Genomic DNA, 19901 nt, shown 5'->3' on the forward strand with positions numbered 1-19901 from the left:
ATCCACATTAAATTTCATCTGCCATTTGGATGCCCTATTTTCCAGTCTCACAAGGTCTTCCTGCAATTTATCACAATCTGCTTGTGATGTAACTACTCTGAACAATTTTGTGTCATCGGCAAATTTGATTATCTCACTCGTCGTATTTCTTTCCAGATCATTTATAAATATATTGAAAAGTAAGGGTCCCAATACAGATCCCTGAGGCACTCCACTCTCCACTCCCTCCCACTGAGAAAATTGCCCATTTAATCCTACTCTCTGTTTCCTGTCTTTTAGCCAGTTTGCAATCCACGAAAGGACATCGCCACCTATCCCATGACTTTTTACTTTTCCTAGAAGCCTCTCATGAGGAACTTTGTCAAACGCCTTCTGAAAATCCAAGTATACTATATCTACCGGTTCACCTTTATCCACATGTTTATTAACTCGTTCAAAAAAGTGAAGCAGATTTGTGAGGCAAGACTTGCCCTGGGATAAAGCCATGCTGACTTTGGAATTTGTTGCCAGAGGATGTGGTTAGTGCAGTTAATGTAGCTGGGTTAAAAAAAGGTCTGGATAAATTATTGGAGGAGAAGTCCATTAAAGGCTATTAATCTTATTTACTTAGGGAATAGCCACTGCTATTAATTGCATCAGTAGCATGGGATCCTCTTAGTGTTTGGGTAATTGCCAGGTTCTTGTGGCCTGGTTTGGCCTCTGTTGGAAACAGGATGCTGGGCTTGATGGAACCTTGGTGTGACCCCACATGGCAATTTCTTATGTTCTTATGTTCTTAGAGCATGGCAGGGCCCTGCCCAAAATAGCTGAAAGTCTGCAAGAAAGCTTGATATGACAGACAGGATCCATGAAGAATGTGGTACAGAGTGGGGAAGAGACTGCCGGGGCTACAACAGCTGGAGGGGAGGAGGTGAGAGGAGATCTCAGCCAAAGCAGTTCAAAAGTGCTCTTGGGATGGGAATTGATGAGTGAGAGACAGGCAGGGAGGGGTCTTTGTAAAGGAAATGAATTTATGAACCGCAAATGTTGACCATTGTTCAGTGCAAGTGAAGGTGAGATCAGACTTTCTTTAAACTTCTGTAACACTAACAGGAGATTCCCTCACCAGAGCTGGAGCAGAGCAGAGCAGAATGAGAGACCCAAAACGTATTCTCCCTAAGGATCAATCACTTCTAAACTTTCCAGGTAACTCAGGCACAGAGCAGCAAATGTCCCTTAATTATCTGTGAGACTTTTTAATTTCCCAGATGCATAGAGCACAGTTTTCTCACCAGATCCCTTTCTTAAAGCATTTAAGACACCTGAGGTGCCCTCACCTGATCCACAGTGGAGGAAAGGAGGCAGCCCTGCAGGACAGGTAAGAAGAAACCCCAGCAATCCTGCAACGTGCGACTTTAATGTCTTCTGTGAGCTGCGCTCTCTCATCAGACACAGTTTACATTTTTATTCAGAAGCTTCCACTAGGATCAAAACATCCTAAGCAAGAGCAGCAGAGATAGGTCACCCTGATGTCCTTTTAATTTATTTTCTGATTTTGTGATTGCACAGCCATTTAAAAGTGGATTACAATAAGGATAGCAGAGTTGCTGACAGTAGATTACACTAGAGTTGGCAGATGATGTAAGAGGTTGAGAGGCTGCATGTATAGACCTTAAAGGGCAAGGGGTATCTATACATGTCCGTAGGGTAGGTCACATAGGGATGATAGCCATAGATTTCTTTCTGCTTGGGTGGCCTATGGGTCAGGTCTGGAAGGTTTGAATCCTTGCTGGTTGTTTTCAGTGGGTGGTGAAATGTTGTGGCAGTTATGTAGTCATTAGTGGCTGGCAAGTCTGAGGTAGGGAGAGAGCTCCAGAATTCGCCAGCTGCTCCACTGATGGTTTTGTAACTGGCTTTTCCTTATAAATATAATTTTTGCACTGGAAATGTAAAACATGTTTATCTTGCTTAAATCTGCAAACCGTGATGAAGGTGAGCCACAGAGATCTGATGTACTAGAGATAGAATGGAGCCTCATTGATGGAACACAGACATAAGTGAATATGATTGAGGTAGAAATATGTAACTGAATTTCCTGATTATAATACAGTATCAAACCATAGATAATGGATTCACTGATTTTGTCTTGGAATTGTGAACTAGGAAGCAAAAAAACGTCTGAGTTCTAAACCTTGCCTCTAACCCTTGTGGGACCCTGGAGGATTCACTTTATCTCCCTGTGCCTCTGTTCTAATATCTGTCTCTGTCACTGACTCTGTGTGTGTGACTTCAGCTGAGTCACTTTATCTCTCTATGTCTCAGCTCTAATCCCCGGCTGTCACTGACTCTGTGTGTGAGATTTCAGGGGAGTCACTTTATCTCCCTGTGCCTCAACTCTGATCCCCGGCTCTGTCACTGACTCTGTGTGTGTGTGACCAGGGGTTGTCACTTTATCTCCCTGTGCCTCAGCTGTAATCCCCGGCTGTGTCACTGATTTTCTGACCCTTTTCTTTCAACGGTGAACTGAACATGCAAAGGCAGATTTAAAATGTTAAATCAAGTTTTTACTGTCTATGCCAAATTCACTATTTGAACTTTATGTGATAATGGATCATTTGGTGTCAATTATGCAGGCGCTGATTAAATTTGCATTGATTACTGCAATGCACTATATGTCAGCCTTACAAAATGCAATTACGTAGATTTTAGCTTATCACATACATTGCGGTAAGGCTACTTTTATGCCTTCATGCCCAAGATCATATCTGTTCAGCTCTGGAATCAATGCTTCGGCTTCTGTTAGCCAGAAGAATTCAATTTAAGACACTCTCCGTGGTTTTAAGACATTATTTTACCAAAAACCTATTGCATTATTTAATTACCTGCAGAGATATACTCTGTGTAGAGTGCTCTGCTTATCCCTTCAGTGAAAGATGCTGGATTGCTTGGAACCAGATCAAAATTTTTTTTTTATATCGGCCCCGATTTAGGGAATATAATCCCTAAAAAACTATGAAAGTTTCAAGAATATTTGGGGTTTTGGAAACAGGTTACAGCCTGACTTTTTAAATCTATTTTCATTTGACAAATTTGTATGAAGTCTAGTTTTACATTTATTTTTTGGTTTGATATTTGAATAAGAATATTTGCGGTTTTGTTTTCCTTTATCATCTCTTATATTTGTATTTTATATTATGTTTCCACCTTGTTCAAGCCTATATTCTGTAATATATTTGTACGCCATCCTGACCTATCTAGATAGGCCGATAATAAATTGAAGGCAGGAATAAATAAATAAATAAGCGGTTAATGTGCTGCCAATGAGTGCAATGTGACAATCTGTAAAGAGCAGAGCAGTGACTTTCACTGCTGGCATCTGGAAAGCTCAATAACATCCTCTTTAATCCAATCAATGTAAACCAAGAATTTCTATGAGTTTGGAGAATACTTTGAGCAGTTTTTTGGAGAGTAATATCAGAGACCATGCAAGCCAGATGTTTCCCTGATACAGGATCTCGAAACATGAATTAATGTCAGGATTTTTATAGGAAGTGAATGAATTACAACATGAAAAGATTAGTAACATATTTAATGAAAAGTTTATTTGGGAGTATTGCACACTGAAAGTATTGCATGTATTAAGCACAAAAAACAATTTCCCCCGATGGACCAATGATTACAACTGCTATGATCCATTCATACTAAATAAGCAAGTTGTTTCATCTGATACACATCTGTTCTCATTTCTTCTTGCACCCCCAGGAGAAGAGAGATGAATCCAAAGGAAGCAAAAAATATGACCATGGTGACAGAATTCATTATTCTGGGACTTTCGAATAATCCCCAGCTGCAGGTTCCCCTCTTCCTGGTCTCCCTGCTCATCTACCTGATCACTCTGCTGGGGAACCTTGTGATTATCACAGTGACCTGTGCTGACCCCCGCCTCCACACCCCCATGTACTTCTTCCTCAGTAACCTCTCTCTCACTGACATTTACTTCACCTCCACCATCACCCCCAAACTGCTTGTGATCTTCATCTCTGGGGATAAGACCATTTCCTATGCTGGATGCATTGTGCAGCTGCACTTCTTCATGGGCTTTGGTTGCATTGAGGCTCTCCTTCTTACTGCCATGGCTTTTGACCGCTATGCTGCAGTCTGTGACCCCTTGCGCTATTCCCTCATTATGAATCAGAGAGTCTGTGTCCTGCTGGCAGCTGCTTCCTGGATCATCGGCTTTCTACCGTCTGAGACGATTACAGCTTCTATCACCTGCCTTGCATTCTGTGCCTCTAATGTGATTGAACAGTTCTTCTGTGACCTCTTGCCACTGTTAAAGCTTTCCTGCACTGACACAGCCACCACACAAAGCTTAATGTTTGTTACAGCTGCATTGACATCAATGCCTGCCTTCCTTGTGACTCTCATATCTTACATCTACATCATCTCAGCCATCCTGAGGATCCGCTCTGCAGAGGGGAAGCGTAAAGCATTCTCCACCTGTTCCTCTCACCTCACTGTCGTCTCTGTGTATTATTTGTCAATATTTTGCATGTATCTGAGACCGCCCTCAACATACTCCCAGGAACAGGGTATTATTCTGTCTGTGGTCTACACTACTGTCACCCCCTTGCTGAACCCCATCATTTACAGTCTGAGGAATAAGGAGGTAAAAAACGCAGTGAGGAAAGTCATAGGAAAGTAGCTTGTGAGAGCAGGTGATAAATGACAGAAGGTCATCATATGTAGGAGATAGGGTCAGATTTAGGGTTTTGTCACCTCTAGGGACTTTTGGTGCTTTCATCCCCCACCTCCTGAACCAGAGCCTTTGTCCATGTTCCTCATCTACAGAGCCTTTGTCCAAGTGCCAAGCCTTCAGTGTTTTCATCCATGTTCCTCGTCATGCAACGTCTTGTCCTCAGGCAAGAGGATGGATAGACCAATAGCCTTAGAAATAGGGATACAATCCGTTAATGGATTGTATTTATAAAGTATCCTTATATCTAAGGCTATTGGTCTATCCTTTGTCTTCTCATCTTCTGGCTTTGATAGACTGTCTTCCGGTTTATTTCCTGGGTCCATGTCTTGTCCTCAGCCTTCATCTGTCCTGACGCACTCGCCATTCCCAGCAGCAGGTCTGAAAGGGCTATCGAATGGCCGGAGGGCTACCTCAGAATCCAGCATTGTGTTGTTGGGTCTCACTCTGTGTGTGCTGGTTCAGCAGAGGCCTGAAAGCTACATTCCAAGTACAAGTTACATTCCAAGTCCAGCCCATTCCTGGATATTCTTGAATCCTACAGTGCCTACCTTGGAGCCTTGCCCTGAGGTTGTGCCATGATCCAAGGGCTCACTCTCTCTTGATCAAGTGACTGCATCCTGCGCTCACAACAAATTGCTACTGTAATGCTCTTTTGATAGTATAACCAAAATAGCAGCTGCAGGCATTGTAAATGCTGCAAACAGCAGAAGTGCACTTAATAATTGGGGATGAATTCAGAGATCATGTAACACCTGTAGAACAAAGGGTTAAGCTTAAAATTTTAACTTTAATCTTTAGGATCATCAAGGAAGGGAGCACAGATTATTTAGCTCAGTTGTTAAATCTGTATCAACCTAGTCGTTCATTATGTTCCCAGTAGGAGACCTTATTAGAGTTGCCATTAGGGATGTGCATTCATCCAGGATGAATTAGGCAATGTCAATGAAATTGCCTAATTCGTCCTGGTTTGGCCACCCCAAAAAATGAAGCGGATTTTCCTAAAATTTCAGGAAAATCGGGGCGGCTGAAAAAAATCAGCCTGAACCATGGGAAAACAAAATTTCCCGCGGCAGGCCGATAACGAAGGCTGAACCAAAAGGTTCAGCCGAATCACATCCCTAGTTGCCATTAGGGATGTGAATCGTTTTTTAACGATTAAAATTATCGTCCGATAATTTTAATATCGTCTTAAATCGTTATAGAACACGATACAATAGAAATTCTAACGATTTATCGTTAAAAATCGTTAAATCGTGTTAGTGCGCACTAACGGGAGTTAGTGCGCACTAACTCCGAGTTAGTGCGCACTAACTGAAAATGATACAAATTGACACTTTCCAGGTCAATAAAGGTCAGTTAGGAATGAATATGTGTTCCTATTGGCTGGCTGCCCTCTTATCTATTGATGTTAACCAGGTTCCCACTGAGGTGATGGTTGGGGGGATGGGAAATGGAAATGGAAACTCAGGAACACTAACAAAAAATGATACAAATTATTGACACTATCCAGGTCAGTAAAGGTCAGTTAGGAATGAATATGTATTCCTATTGGCTGGCTGCCCTCTTATCTATTGATGTTACCAAGGTTCCAACTGAGGTGATGGTTGGGGGGATGGGAAATGAAAACTGTTGGTAGTTGACAAAAAAAGTAATGTGATCAGTCAATATGACTAGAACCTGTGCCCTATTCCTGATACCAGGGGTGTTGTGATCTTCCTGCACTCAGTGCCCTATCCCTGATACCAGTCTGAGACAGCTCCCTCCCTGCATTACTAGTGAGAGGCTGGCTTCACAGACAGGGGGGAGCTGCCTGACCCTCACTCCTGACTTCCCCCATGTCCCAGCTAGTGAATGGTGTGTGGGTGAAAGGGGGGGGAGGATGGTGAAGTCTGAGACAGCTCCCTCCCTGCATTACTAGTGAGAGGCTGGCTTCACAGACAGGGGGGAGCTGCCTGACCCTCACTCCTGACTTCCCCCATGTCCCAGCTAGTGAATGGTGTGTGGGTGAGGGGGGGGGAGGATGGTGAAGTCTGAGACAGCTCCCTCCCTGCATTACTAGTGAGAGGCTGGCTTCACATACAGGGGGGAGCTGCCTGACCCTCACTCCTGACTTCCCCCATGTCCCAGCTAGTGAATGGTGTGTGGGTGAGGGGGGGGGGAGGATGGTGAAGTCTGAGACAGCTCCCTCCCTGCATTACTAGTGAGAGGCTGGCTTCACAGACAGGGGGGAGCTGCCTGACCCTCACTCCTGACTTCCCCCATGTCCCAGCTAGTGAATGGTGTGTGGGTGAGGGGGGGGGGGGAGGATGGTGAAGTCTGAGACAGCTCCCTCCCTGCATTACTAGTGAGAGGCTGGCTTCACAGACAGGGGGGAGCTGCCTGACCCTCACTCCTCCGGGGTATTGTGATCTTCCTGCACACAGTACCCTATCCCTGATACCAGGGGTGTTGTGATCTTCCTGCATGCAGTGCCCTATCCCTATTAATACCAGGAGTGTTGTGATCTTCCTGCACGCAGTGCCCTATCCCTAATACCAGGGATGTTGTGATCTTCCTGCACACAGTGCCCTATTCCTGATACCAGGAATGTTGTGATCTTCCTGCACGCAGTGCCCTATCCCTAATACCAGGGATGTTGTGATCTTCCTGCACACAGTGCCCTATTCCTGATACCAGGAGTGTTGTGATCTTCCTGCATGCAGTGCCCTATCCCTGATACCAGGATGTGTGCAAGAAGATCCCAACACCCCCGGTATCAGGAATAGGGCACTGTGTGCAGGAAGATCACAACATCCCTGGTATTAGGGATAGGGCACTGTGTGCAGGAAGATCACAACACTCCTGGTATTAATAGGGATAGGGCACTGTGTGCAGGAAGATCACAACACCCCTGGTGCCAGGGTTAGGGCACTGTGTGCAAGAAGATCACAACACTCCTGGTATTAATAGGGATAGGGCACTGTGTGCAGGAAGATCACAACACCCCTGGTGCCAGGGTTAGGGCACTGTGTGCAGGAAGATCACAACACTCCTGGTATTAATAGGGATAGGGCACTATGTGCAGGAAGATCACAACACTCCTAGTATTAATAGGGATAGGGCACTGTGTGCAGGAAGATCACAACACTCCTGGTATTAATAGGGATAGGGCACTGTGTGCAGGAAGATCACAACACTCCTGGTATTAATAGGGATAGGGCACTGTGTGCAGGAAGATCACAACACCCCTGGTGCCAGGGTTAGGGCACTGTGTGCAGGAAGATCACAACACTCCTGGTATTAATAGGGATAGGGCACTGTGTGCAGGAAGATCACAATACCCCTGGTATCAGGGTTAGGGCACAAGTTCTAGTCACATTGACTGATCACATTACTTGTTTTGTCAAGCTACCAACTGTTTCCATTTCCCATCCCCCATATACTGTCAGTGGGAAGCTTGGTAACATGAATAAATAAGAGGGCAGCCAATAGGAATACATATTCATTCCTAAACTGACCTTAACTGACCTGAAAAGTGTCAAATTGTATCATTTTCAGTTAGTGCGCACTAACTCCCAGTTAGTGCGCACTAACTCCCGTTAGTGCGCACTAACTCGAGTTAGTGCGCACTAATCGGAAAAAACGATTTTTAACGATTTTTTAACTAAAAAATCGTGCCTAACACGATTTTCTTGCCCTGCCACACGATTTCTATCGTTAAGACGATATGGAAAACGATTCACATCTCTAGTTGCCATCACTATCAGAATTTCATTATGTGGAAACCCAAAAAAAGGGCTTTCTCTTTGGTTGGACCACAACTGTGGAATAGATTACTTTGCCACTGAGAGCAATCACAAATATCAAAATCTTTCAAAAACAGCAAAAAGCATATCTATTCAATGATGCTTATGGGGTTTATTTAATCTAGGCACAGAAAATAGTGGAGGAATGTTTGTCTTTGACTTCTGGTGTTGTTAAATTGCTTTTATGTTGAATTTTTTAAAAATATTATGCTGTATGGCTTTATGTACACCACTTAGTCCAACTTTACGTATATTTTGTAGTTTATACATTTTATAAATAAACTGATTTTCAAAAGAGTGCATCACATGGCCCTAAAATAGTGGGCTGGACAAGACTGCACATTGGAATAAAATACTGCACTATGTCCATAAAAGTCTTATCTTGCAACCTTATTATAGGAAACAAAAACTTCAATATAAGATCAAAAAAGTCTTAATATTTCAAGATTTTTCAAACTGAGTGATGTTACCATGTAAAGAATTTACACCTTTGTGCTCAATACTATTGCAGAAAAATGTGAAATTTGCCTTGCAATATCCTGCTAGGTTATGAGTTTGGCTTACTGGGGAGTGGCGTGACTTTCAAAGTGTGGATGCCACAAAAGGATTAGTGGACTGGATTTCTAGAGAGTCTACTTGAGTTTGTGACCCCTCAGGATTTGCAGAATTATATCCATGTTATTTATTTATTTATTTATTTATTTATTTACTTTATTTAAAGCTTTTCTATACCGGCATTCATGATACAATCATATCATGCCGGTTTACAAATAACAGGGGGTGCAAAAAACTTTGTTCTTTTAACTAGTGCCTAGGAAGTAAAAAAGTTACAATATAACAAGGTTGTTGAAACTGGGGGAGGAAGGAGACAGGAATAGACAAGAATTATATAATCTTTACAGAGGTAGATTATTGTTAAACTCAATGGCAGTGGCTAGAGCACATGCTTGTTTTGGGAGGGGGGGAGGTTCTCAAAATTTTCCAAGATCATTTTTATTGGAGCATTTTCTATGGATTTCTGTTATTTTAAGGACTTATTTGGACTTTTGTTTGAGGAAAGAGATGCTCATATTCTTACTGCACCACTGTTGTACTGCTGCATCTTATATTTATTGTTTGAGCAAGGAAATTGCATATTACTTTAGCTGGACTTAATGATGTCTATAGCTGCTCCCAGGATGTGACATTGCATGTTGACATTTGGACTCAATTGTTTCTCTATTTATTGTTACCTTAGATAAGTTGTGGATTTGTTTTGCTCTTCTCTGACCTCATGGTTAACTAAGAATTTTTTATTTCAATTTTCTCTTTTGGGTTGAAGCTCTTTAGGAGCTCACAATCAGGAGGTGGCACCTCGCAAGTCATATTTGATCCCTGGCCTTGATTAAGGTATTTCTAACTATTTTGGGGAAGGGATGGGGTGGGGAAGGTTATAGGGAACTGGGTGTGTAAACTGGTCATGGCACAAGTGATGTAAATGGAGAAAATGCTTGAAAAGTTTGGAATGGTTCTGATTTTTTATTTTTGCTGATATCATTGAAGGGTTCAGTCTACAGAGGTCTATGCTATGTGATATTTATGAAGGCTTCAAGATTGCTGTGTGCTTTAGATATGTACTATGGTGAGTTTAATTAATTTTAACTCACTATCCTAGATGTTTTAAGTTTAATACGCTAGCCTAGATGTACAAAGTTTGTTATCACTATCGTTATTCTATTCTTAAAGTCCTCTGGTAACTACTCCCTTTACTAGCCTTGATCCTCCAGCTCTCCTGCCTTTCCTCCTCTATCTCACATTTTACTCCCAGTTCCTCGCACCCCTGTTTTATGTAACCATTATTCTTTTCCATATTACCCATGTTATATGTAAACCGGAATGATATCTCTTGATGAATGTCGGTCAAATAAACCCTTAAATAAACAAATAAATAAATAAATAAATAAATTATTTTATTGCTTGGAATGTAGCAAGTTTGGGGACCTCTGTCAAACATGAGAAGATCCTCTCTCATCTAAATGGGCTGAAGTATCAAATAGGCTTTATACAAGAGACTCATGTCAGAAAACAAAACAACACTTTAAATTGAAAAAAATGTGGGTATCACAGGTTTTTGCTGTTCATGGCACATCTAAAAGAAGTTGGATTGCTATTTTGATGTACAGGAATGTATCTTTCCACTTGGAAAAGGAGATTGTGGATCCAACAGGGAGATACATTATAATAAAAGGAGCCCGGTTTGGTATGGATATTATTTTGCCTTCCATAAATGTATCTAACAAATATGATCATTTTTTTTCTTTTTTTAATTAATCTTGTTGGTTTGCCTCATCTGCATCTCCATGGCCTTTATTATTATGGGCTGTCTATGGAGTGGGAGGGGGAGGTCAGTGATGACAGAAAATGGTTATATTGTTATTATTGTTTCATACGGCACTGTATTTTTGAGGTTTAAATAAAAAGAATATGTTAAAACAATACACAACACTTAACTTAGAGCAATAACACAACACACACTTGTAGCAACACCACAAAAATCCCCTTGCCCCAGCCCTTCCTCAAATGTTCTACCTTCCACAATAAAGCTCTCTAACAAGCCCCTCCCAGCAAGACCCCCTTCTGCTCACCAAAGCTCAGGTTCCTTCGTATCTCTGATGAACTTACCAAAGAGTCGTACATAAAGTCTTAACGTGACCCAGTCAAAGACTCAAGAATCCCTCACCTACGATGTGAACAGCCAGGCCTTCAGTTTACAGCTAAAATACTAACGAATGTTTATCTGCCTAATATTCAGAGGCAACCTCTTCCAGACAAAGGGCAGAGCCTGGCAGGAGGACTTGAGTATCTCTTGGTGAAAGCATTTGGAGCAATGACCCAGCCTGTGAATGTAAAGTAGGAGGAAGCGCACAATTCTGAATCCTAGATCTCACATTATGTGGCCTGAGCCCTTGAATGAGTTTAAACATCATGTCAGGACTTTAAATTCACTCCCTGCCTTCACTGGTAACCTGAGCAGACTGGACAAAATCAATGCAATATGCTTATGATGCTGTCAACTTGGGATTTGGATTCCACATGTTCAGAACAAGAGATAATGCTGGAGAATGTGACATAAGGAAATTAGAGGTTCCATGCTGGGTCAGACCATGAGCCTTCATTTGCAACTACACAGGGATTTTTCCCCTGATTAATAAATACCCCTTCTCCCCGCAAATGTGCCTGATCAAGTCATTGCAGTGACAGTCCTCAGCCAGGGGCCAAGCCCTGAGGCTCTTTACAGAACTCCACAATTGTAAACCCTGAATTCAGCCACCGGGTGTCACCCTTGAGCAATGAACATATCTCTCTCCCCCAGGGGACTGGGACTGCTTCTCCTGCCACATGCACAGCTATAAATGACTTAACCTGGGGATTGAACCAGGGAGTTTCTTTTTCACTTTTAAAAGAGAATCATTTCAAGCCCTACTAGATACAGGAGTTTCTTCTGTCTGATAATCTGCTCTGATTTATATACCATGTGCTCTCCTAAACTACTTCCCTATGACTTTCCTCACTGCATTTTTCACCTCCTTATTCCTCAGTGTTGCATCGGAGGTATACCCTTGGGTTGAGGTGGGGTTGATGGCAACCCATAGGTAGGGACCTACGGGTCCCCACCATCGGCAGGCGGTAGGCTGATATACAGAGGCCGCTGGAGCATCACCTATACCAGCCCTCATTCCCCCATGGGTTGAGCCTTTGGGTGCTGGGGCCAGCAGGACTTAGGTGTAGTCAAAGTAAGGATCAGTTCAGCCCAGAGAAAGCAGATGAGAGATGGTACAGTCTTACCCCAGACAGGGTTGTGTCCTGGAAACTTGGGCGCCAATGGAATGGAAGCAGACAGGCGATGCTGAAGCTAAAGCAGGCCGAAGCCTTAGTAAACCACGTCCAGGGGGTAAGCCAGAGAGGCAAAGAAGAACAGGCTTGAGTCAGGGCTGGCGGCAATTGGAAGGCAGTGGCAAGCAAGGCTGAGGTCTGATTGGGGAGATAGTCAAATGTAGTCAAGTAAAGCAGAAGTCTAGGTCTGGAGGTAGGCAATAGCATGATCAGGCGAAGCAGAAGTCCAGACAGAGAGAGTCAATGGTGTGGTGAGGTGAAGGAGAGTCAAAGTCCATGTAGGCAATCTGAGGAATGGAACAAGGCAGGAACAAGGAGACAGGAACCAGGAACAGGAATCCAGAGATGAGACCAATCTCTAGGAGGCAATGAGTACTCAACCAGTGAGGAGACCTGTTGCAAAGGCAGTGGAGCCTGAGCTTAAATACTGTAGCTCAGTTGACATCATCATCCGGGCCGCGGCGAGGTTCCCGCTGCGATCCCTACTTAAAAATCAATAGTGCATGCGCATGCGCCTATGGAGGGGTGTAGCGTGAGTAGCAGTATCTCTCCATGGGCCATGCAGAGAGGCCCAACGAGAAGTGGTGGCAGGACCAGGAAGCTAGGGACTGCAGCAGGGCCGGAGGCACCGGGGGAGGCCCGAGGATGGAGCCAACAGCCCACCGCCACCAGCGAGGAGGAACCAGGAGCTGGAGTCACTGTAGAGAGGTGAGGGTGCCGTGTCGCGGGTCTGCCATGGATGGCACACATAACACTCAGACTGTAAATGATGGGGTTCAGCTTGGGGGTGAGAATTGTGTAAAGCACACACAGGATTTTACCCTGCTCCTTATGTCGAGGCAGGTCTCAGATACATGCAAAATGCTAACAAATAATACACAGAGACAACAGTGAGGTGAGAGGAGCAGGTGGGAAAAGCTTTACGCTTCCCCTCTGCAGAGTGAATCCTCAGGATGGCTGAGATGATGTAGATGTACGAAATGAGTCACAAGGAAGGCAGGCATTGATGTCAATGCAACTGCAACAAAAATTATGGGGCAGATTTTAAAAGGTACGCATGTGGCCTACATTTGTGCGTGCTACCCGGTGCACACAAATGTATGCCTGATTTTATAACATGCTTGCGCATCTACATGCATGTTATAATATCAGGGGTTGGCGCACGCAATGGGGTGCACACTAGTGCATCTTGCGTGCGCCGAGCTCTCGGAAACACAAGCTGGCTTTCCCCGTTCCCTCCCCCACCTTCCCCTCCCCTCCATTCCCCTACCTGACCCGGCCCCCAGCCCAAAAAAAAAAAACACCCCGTACCTTTATTTCACAAGTTACGCCTGCCAGAGGCAGGCGTAACTTGCCTGATGGTCAAAAATAAAGAAAAATACTCTCTCTCCTTTCAATTATAATTATATTGTACATGATACATGACGTTAAATAAGAGTGTATTTTATTTAAATTTAATTTTATTGTTTTGATATTACTTATGTATATTTTTGTTTAAAAGTTTCTTTTGAATGAAAATTGAATAAAGAATAAATTAAAAAAAAAAAGGTGATCTAAGGGACAGTGACAGAAAATCAGTGACAGAGCCAGGGATTAGAACTGAAGCACAGGGAGATAAAGTGACTCCCCTGGGTCACACAACCAGAGGGATTATCTGTTGTTTTGGTTCCTATTCACAACTCTAACACCAAATCAGTGAATACATTATGTATGATGTGGTATAATATTATATCTTATTGAGATATATATTTGCAGATTCATTTTTATCTGTGTCTCATCAAAGCAGCACCATCTAAGAGATAGTGACAGGGAGTCAATGCTGGAGCTGGGGATTAGAACCATGGTACAAAAGTGAATGAAAGTAATTTGAGAGATTGTGCTTTTGTTGTTGATTAAAAAAAAAATATATATAGGCAACATATAGTCTGTTTTGCTAAATATCTGAGTCCCATTCAGAACTCTTGCTATTAGAAAAGAGATGAAATACATTGTATGATGACCCTCATAAGGTGCACATTTAAACCACAACTGACTCCTCAAAAGATGGAGCCAGTGTCAGGCATGGTAATATTTTTTGTCTAATTATAGTAAAAGAAGGTTCTCACTAAAAGGTAAGTAATATTTTTTGTTTGCAACATCCTCCCTCCCAACCAGAAAATGAGTAAACCAGAGATGGGAAAAATATAGCAAAAATCAGATAACATCAACAATATTATCCACTACCATACTTACCAATTGTCTACAAATAGAGAGAGAGGTCAGAAAATATCAATATTATAAGCATAATGCACAATAGATAATATTATCTCTACAGTGGAAAGTAGTCAGATGTGCCAATAAAATAATGTTTAAGAAAAGAAACTGAGGCATAGGAGGATAATAAAGCTACTCACCCAGGGTCTCATACATAGAATGCCAGAGCGGGGATTAGAACTGAGACAGGGGGCATAAAGTCACTCATCCAAGGTCACATTCACAATCTGCCAGAGCCGGGGTTAGAGCTAAAATACAGAGGGATAAATTACTAGCTAATCCAGGGTCTCACACACACAGTCTGCCAGAACTGGGGATTAGAACTTAGAATATATCTATTGCTTGGTATTTCAAAACTCTAACACCAATGCACAGAATACGTTGCATAATCTTACAATACTATATAATTTGAGATATTCACTTATATATTTGGAGTTTAATCAGATTCATTTGTATCTGTGTCCCCTCAGACAGGGTCCATCGTACCCAGATACATCAGAACCCCATTGCTCCTCTGCATCGCAGAGAGTAGATTTAGTCATGATAAACACCGTTTACTTTTCATATCAAAAATAGATTTGTAGGGAAAAGGACACCAGGGTGATCTCTCTCGTCTGCTCTTGGCTGGGGGAGTCTGAGCCGGGTGGAATCTTCTGAATAAAACTGTAAATTGTATCTGGTGAGAGAATGCAGCTCACAGAAGGCATTAAAGTCGCATGTTACAGGATTGCTGGGGTTTCTCCTTACCTGTCCTGCAGCGCTGCCTCCTCTCCTCCACTGTGGATCAGATGAGGGGGCACCTCAGGTGTCTTAAATACTTTAAATATAGGACAGGGAGAGAAAACTGTGCTGTGTGTATCTGGGAAATTGAAAAGCCTCACAGACAATTAAGGGAAGTTTTCTCCTCTGTGCCTGGGTTTTCTGTAAAGTTTTGAAGTCTCTCTCCCTTTTTCATCAGTTGCCATTGCTGACCTGCCCTCCTCAAGTTTTCCGCTCTGCTTCTTGCCCCTCTGGCTGCTGGAGTCCTGCAATCCTTTCCCTGCTCTGTACCAGGTCCCTCCTGCATCTTGGGTTCTCATTTTCACACTTTTCTCCTTGGGGGAGGGTCCTGCCATGCTCGCGACCTCTTTATTAGTAGAAACAGACCGTAATATCCTCGACAAGGACTTATTATGGCAGTTCCATCTGGATCACCCAAGTAAACCTGGACGTGCTAAGAGGGGGCGTAAAAGGGGAGGTACTGTTATGGTTCTGGCCGCGAGTGCCACGGCCAGAGCCTTACCTCCGTGCTCCTGGACCTGCTCCCGCTTCCAGAGGCCTGGTTTGCGGCCTGTTTGCCGACGTCCCCGCTGGGGCTGCGCTGCCGTGAAGCCTCTCATGGACGCCCTGCTTCTAGGCATGCGCGCGCGCCACTTGGGCACTTTTCTAGGCCGTTTCCCGCCAGTGGTGACTCCGCCCAATTCCTGACATCAGACGCCGTAGCCTTGATAAGCCGGCCACGGACATCCAGTCTTTGCCTTGCAACAGGTTTACTTCCTGGTTCCCTGTTGTGTTGTGCCCCAGAGTGACCTGCCTTGTCATATCACTCCGTACCTGCTACAGTACCTGCTTGGTTCCTGTTTACCTGCTACAGTACCTGCCTGGTTCCAGAACCTGAGCTCTGTTACAGTACTTCTACTGTCCTAGTCTGGTTCCAGTTTCCTGTCCTGATCCACAACCTGCCTAAGTCCCAGCGGCCAGGCCCCTACGGGCTCCTCCCAGGGGGGCTTTGGCTTCCAAGGGTGAAGCTGCCTAAGTCCCAGTGGTTGGGCTCCTACGGGCTCCTCCCGGGGGAGTACCAGCTTCCAGGGTGAAGAGCACCTCTACGTCCTGCCTGAACATCAGCCTCCCGGCCTAACATTCACTAGAGACATTGACCATCTTTCCCAGTCTCCTGCAGGTCGGCCCAAAGGTCCACTAAAGTGAGACTCCCATAACAGCTAAAACATTATTTTAAGGTACAGTCTCAAATTTCCCTGAGCCTCTGAGTGTAGTCAATGTCAGCAAGTTATTTATCACCATGGCCGTCTTTTTAGTGGGGGTGCGGACGAATCAGAATGGCTGCACCATGGTGGTAGAAACAGAGAAATATTTCAATAGAAAAAAATCATTACAGCATAATAAATCTGCCCATTCACCCCCAGCTGTATAATTTCCTGTTGACACTAGAGATGTGAATCGTTTTTATAATGAATTGAAATATCATACAATATTTCTTAATTCGTTATATATCGGCTAAAATGTGAAACGATCACTTTTTCCCACGAATTTTTGTGAAAATCATTTCTTGGGTTAGTGCACACTCCCGGTTTACTTAGCTTGTATAATTGATGTCTGGGAGACATAAAATATCTTTAAGTGGCAGAATTTGACTGAGCAAACTTGACGGATTGGATAGCTAAGAGTTAATATGGCGCTGATACGCTGAAATCAGCAATTGCAAACTCATTAATGAAAACAACAATCCTGAATGGATGAGGTTTTTAAAAAAAAAAACATATAGAAAAATAAGCGTGGTGTGCATTGTGAAAACCTGGGAGATATGGCTAATATAAATGGAGTAATAACAGTGCGATAAAGTGTACCAGATATGCCGGCGAGTCTGAATAGACCGGACAGACTGGATAGTTAGTTACTGAGTTCTCGTAGCGTTGAGACGCTGACATCAGTAGAAGTAAACATTGGGGAATGTGAAAATCGCTGAGAAATGTGTAATCATCTATGAGATCAATAACCCATGGAGGTATAGATTAATTCTGAATGGATGAGTTCTTCAAAAAAAAAAAGCACAGCTATTTCTCAAGAACATTCACATCTTTACTTTTAAGAACATTTACATCTTTATTGGTATCAGGAGCACCAGTAATAAATTACAGTAAACTGACATTGGGTGAGGTTTGAATGCATACAAAAAAAGGAAAACAAAACAAAACAATTGTTTGATTTTTATATAAAAGACCAATAAAATCTGGGTAGGAGGAAGGTAGGTTCATGATTACATCAAATAAAATATACTGCACATAAAGCTACGGAGTAGCAACGTGCGGTAGATGTATGAAACCTTCCTTTCCCTACTTCTAATATATTTTCAGGTAAAATTGTTTAATAAATAATAATAAAAATTGATGAGGTGGGGAACAGGTGAGTTGCATAAATTAAGCTATGCAGCTTATCTTTCACCAAAGTCGCTATGCTCACATAACCTCTCTTCTGAAGTCACTGCATTGGCTCCCTATCCGTTCCCGCATACAGTTCAAACTCCTCTTTCTCACCTACAAATGCCTTTACTCTGTAGCACCTCACTACCTCTCCTCTCTTATCTCTCCCTACTCCCCTCCTCATGCACTCCACTCATTGGATAAGTCACTCCTATCTGTGCCCCCCTTCTCTACTGCCAATTCCCCACTCCGTGCTTTCCACCTGGCTGTGCCGTGTGCTTGGAATAGTCTTCCTGAACTGGTGCGTCCTGCTCCCTCTCTTGACATGTTTAAATCCCATCTAAAGTCCCACCTTTCTGAAACTGCTTTTAAATCTTATGCCTGATTTTCTGCTATTAGTCTTTTCTTGTTCACCATTTCTTTATACCCCAAGTCTCTTGTCCTGTTTGTTTGTCTTATTAGATTGTAAACTCTATTGAGCAGGGACTGTCTTTTTGTATGTTTGTACAGTGCTGTGTATGTCGTGTAGCGCTACAGATATTACAGATATGTTTAGTAATAGTAATTTAGTTAAGTAATCATTACTGTGAAACAAATTAGAATGTGTGTGCCGCAAAAGCTCAAAGCGCACTTTTATCCATAAAGTCTATGAAACGTATGTCTGGTTTTCTTAGCATACAATCAAATGAAACCAGAACAAGTGGGTTATACACCTCTACCAGCGATGGAAACAGAGCAAACTGATGTCACAGTACATATATCCTTGCAGTGACATCAGCCCACCAGTATTCTCTATCTCCAGCAGATGGTGGACATGCATTTCCCTACCAGGGATTGCTTCATTTTGAGAAAGGGGAATTAAGGAAATAAATTTGCCCCACTCTCCTGCGGTGATACTAAAAGATCCCTCCCCAGTTAAGAATTCCTGAGGTGATTTCCGTGGTCCCTCAGGTCAGTGCCTTGGTCCAATAGCTGGTTTCAGCAAGCTCTCTCCCCCGATAGCTGGAGACCATCTCTATGGTCAGCCAGGTAAAGCTGAGCTCAGGTAGGTTAAAAAAAAAAATATATATATATATATTTAGAGACATAAAAGGAGGCTTTTATAGCGTAGGACTTCCTCCTTTTTCCCAGTCTCCATTAGGGATGTGAATCAGGTGCCCAATCGTTACCACTATCGGGATCATCTGGCCACGGGGAAAAATTGTTTTGCCACATTTCCCCATTTTTTTTTAGTGAAAAATAGTTTTTCGGGTTAGTGCGCACTAACAAAAAACCATTTATTTTTGTTACTTTTTGTTATTTTTGCTATTTTTGTTAGTGCGCACTAACCCGAAAAATGATTTTTACGAAAAATTGGGGGAAAAATTGATTGTTTCCTTCTTTTAACCGATTTTTAACAAATTTAGAAATATCGTATGATATTTCAATTCATTAGAAAAACGATTCACATCCCTAGTCTCCATTCTTGTCCCGTTCTGAGGCTTTCATTGCAAGCTGCATGGTAGGCCCCAACAGCATTTTGTGTGCTTCCTTAAGCTGCCCTCTACAGGATTATCGGTTCGGCATGTGCATCTAGCTATGCATCCAGGCTGTGTGTCCAGTTTTTGGACTCTTAATCAGGTCTTGTATTATGTGCATCTAAGTTAAGCGGTGCCTTAAGTGGCTGCACGTTTACCTGTGCAGACAAGTTATATTGTGTGCTTAAATTGTTTTTACAGCGCTTACTTTTGGGATGCCTGGGTATGAGACGTCTAAGTGTCGAACACCCCGTGTTTTTGGATGTACAAAAACAAAAAAGAAAACAGCTAGACACACGCCTCTGCTTAAGTGCACTGTCAGCCATAATGGTGCCCAGCAGCGGATTCACGATGTCGGACCAATCCGCCCCTGATGGTGCCTATGCCTAAGAAGTCTAAATGCCTTTCTCTCTGCGCTGCCTGTCATATTCAGGCACCTCAGCCAGGAGTGCCCACTAACTTGTGCCAGTGCATTCAATAAGCCTGGCTCTTCCTAGCCAGATATAGGCCTAGGTTCAAATGGCTCAGGTGGGACGCC

The 19901-nt window shown here is 43.1% G+C and overlaps 1 protein-coding gene across 1 annotated transcript; it reads left to right on the plus strand.

Moving 5' to 3' along the window:
• The first annotated feature begins 847 nt into the window (after positions 1 to 847).
• On the plus strand, positions 848 to 4684 carry LOC115077681 (olfactory receptor 8I2-like). The gene is made up of 3 exons (XM_029579971.1): positions 848 to 910; positions 1248 to 1357; positions 3742 to 4684. The coding sequence occupies exons 1-3, from the start codon at positions 848 to 850 to the stop codon at positions 4682 to 4684; spliced, it is 1116 nt and encodes a 371-aa protein (XP_029435831.1).
• Positions 4685 to 19901: the final 15217 nt, after the last annotated feature.

This window comes from Rhinatrema bivittatum, chromosome 16, assembly GCF_901001135.1.
Source record: "Rhinatrema bivittatum chromosome 16, aRhiBiv1.1, whole genome shotgun sequence".
Lineage (NCBI taxonomy): Eukaryota > Metazoa > Chordata > Amphibia > Gymnophiona > Rhinatrematidae > Rhinatrema > Rhinatrema bivittatum.

What these genes read in the sequence shown, in the direction of transcription:
- LOC115077681 (XM_029579971.1), top strand. Translation starts at nt 848, where the DNA reads ATGAAGAATGTGGTACAGAGTGGGGAAGAGACTGCCGGGGCTACAACA. An exon ending in CAACAGCTGGAGGGGAGGAG is followed by an intron (nt 911 to 1,247) that starts GTGAGAGGAGAT and finishes TTAATTTCCCAG; the next exon opens with ATGCATAGAGCACAGTTTTC. An exon ending in GAGGCAGCCCTGCAGGACAG is followed by an intron (nt 1,358 to 3,741) that starts GTAAGAAGAAAC and finishes TTGCACCCCCAG; the next exon opens with GAGAAGAGAGATGAATCCAA.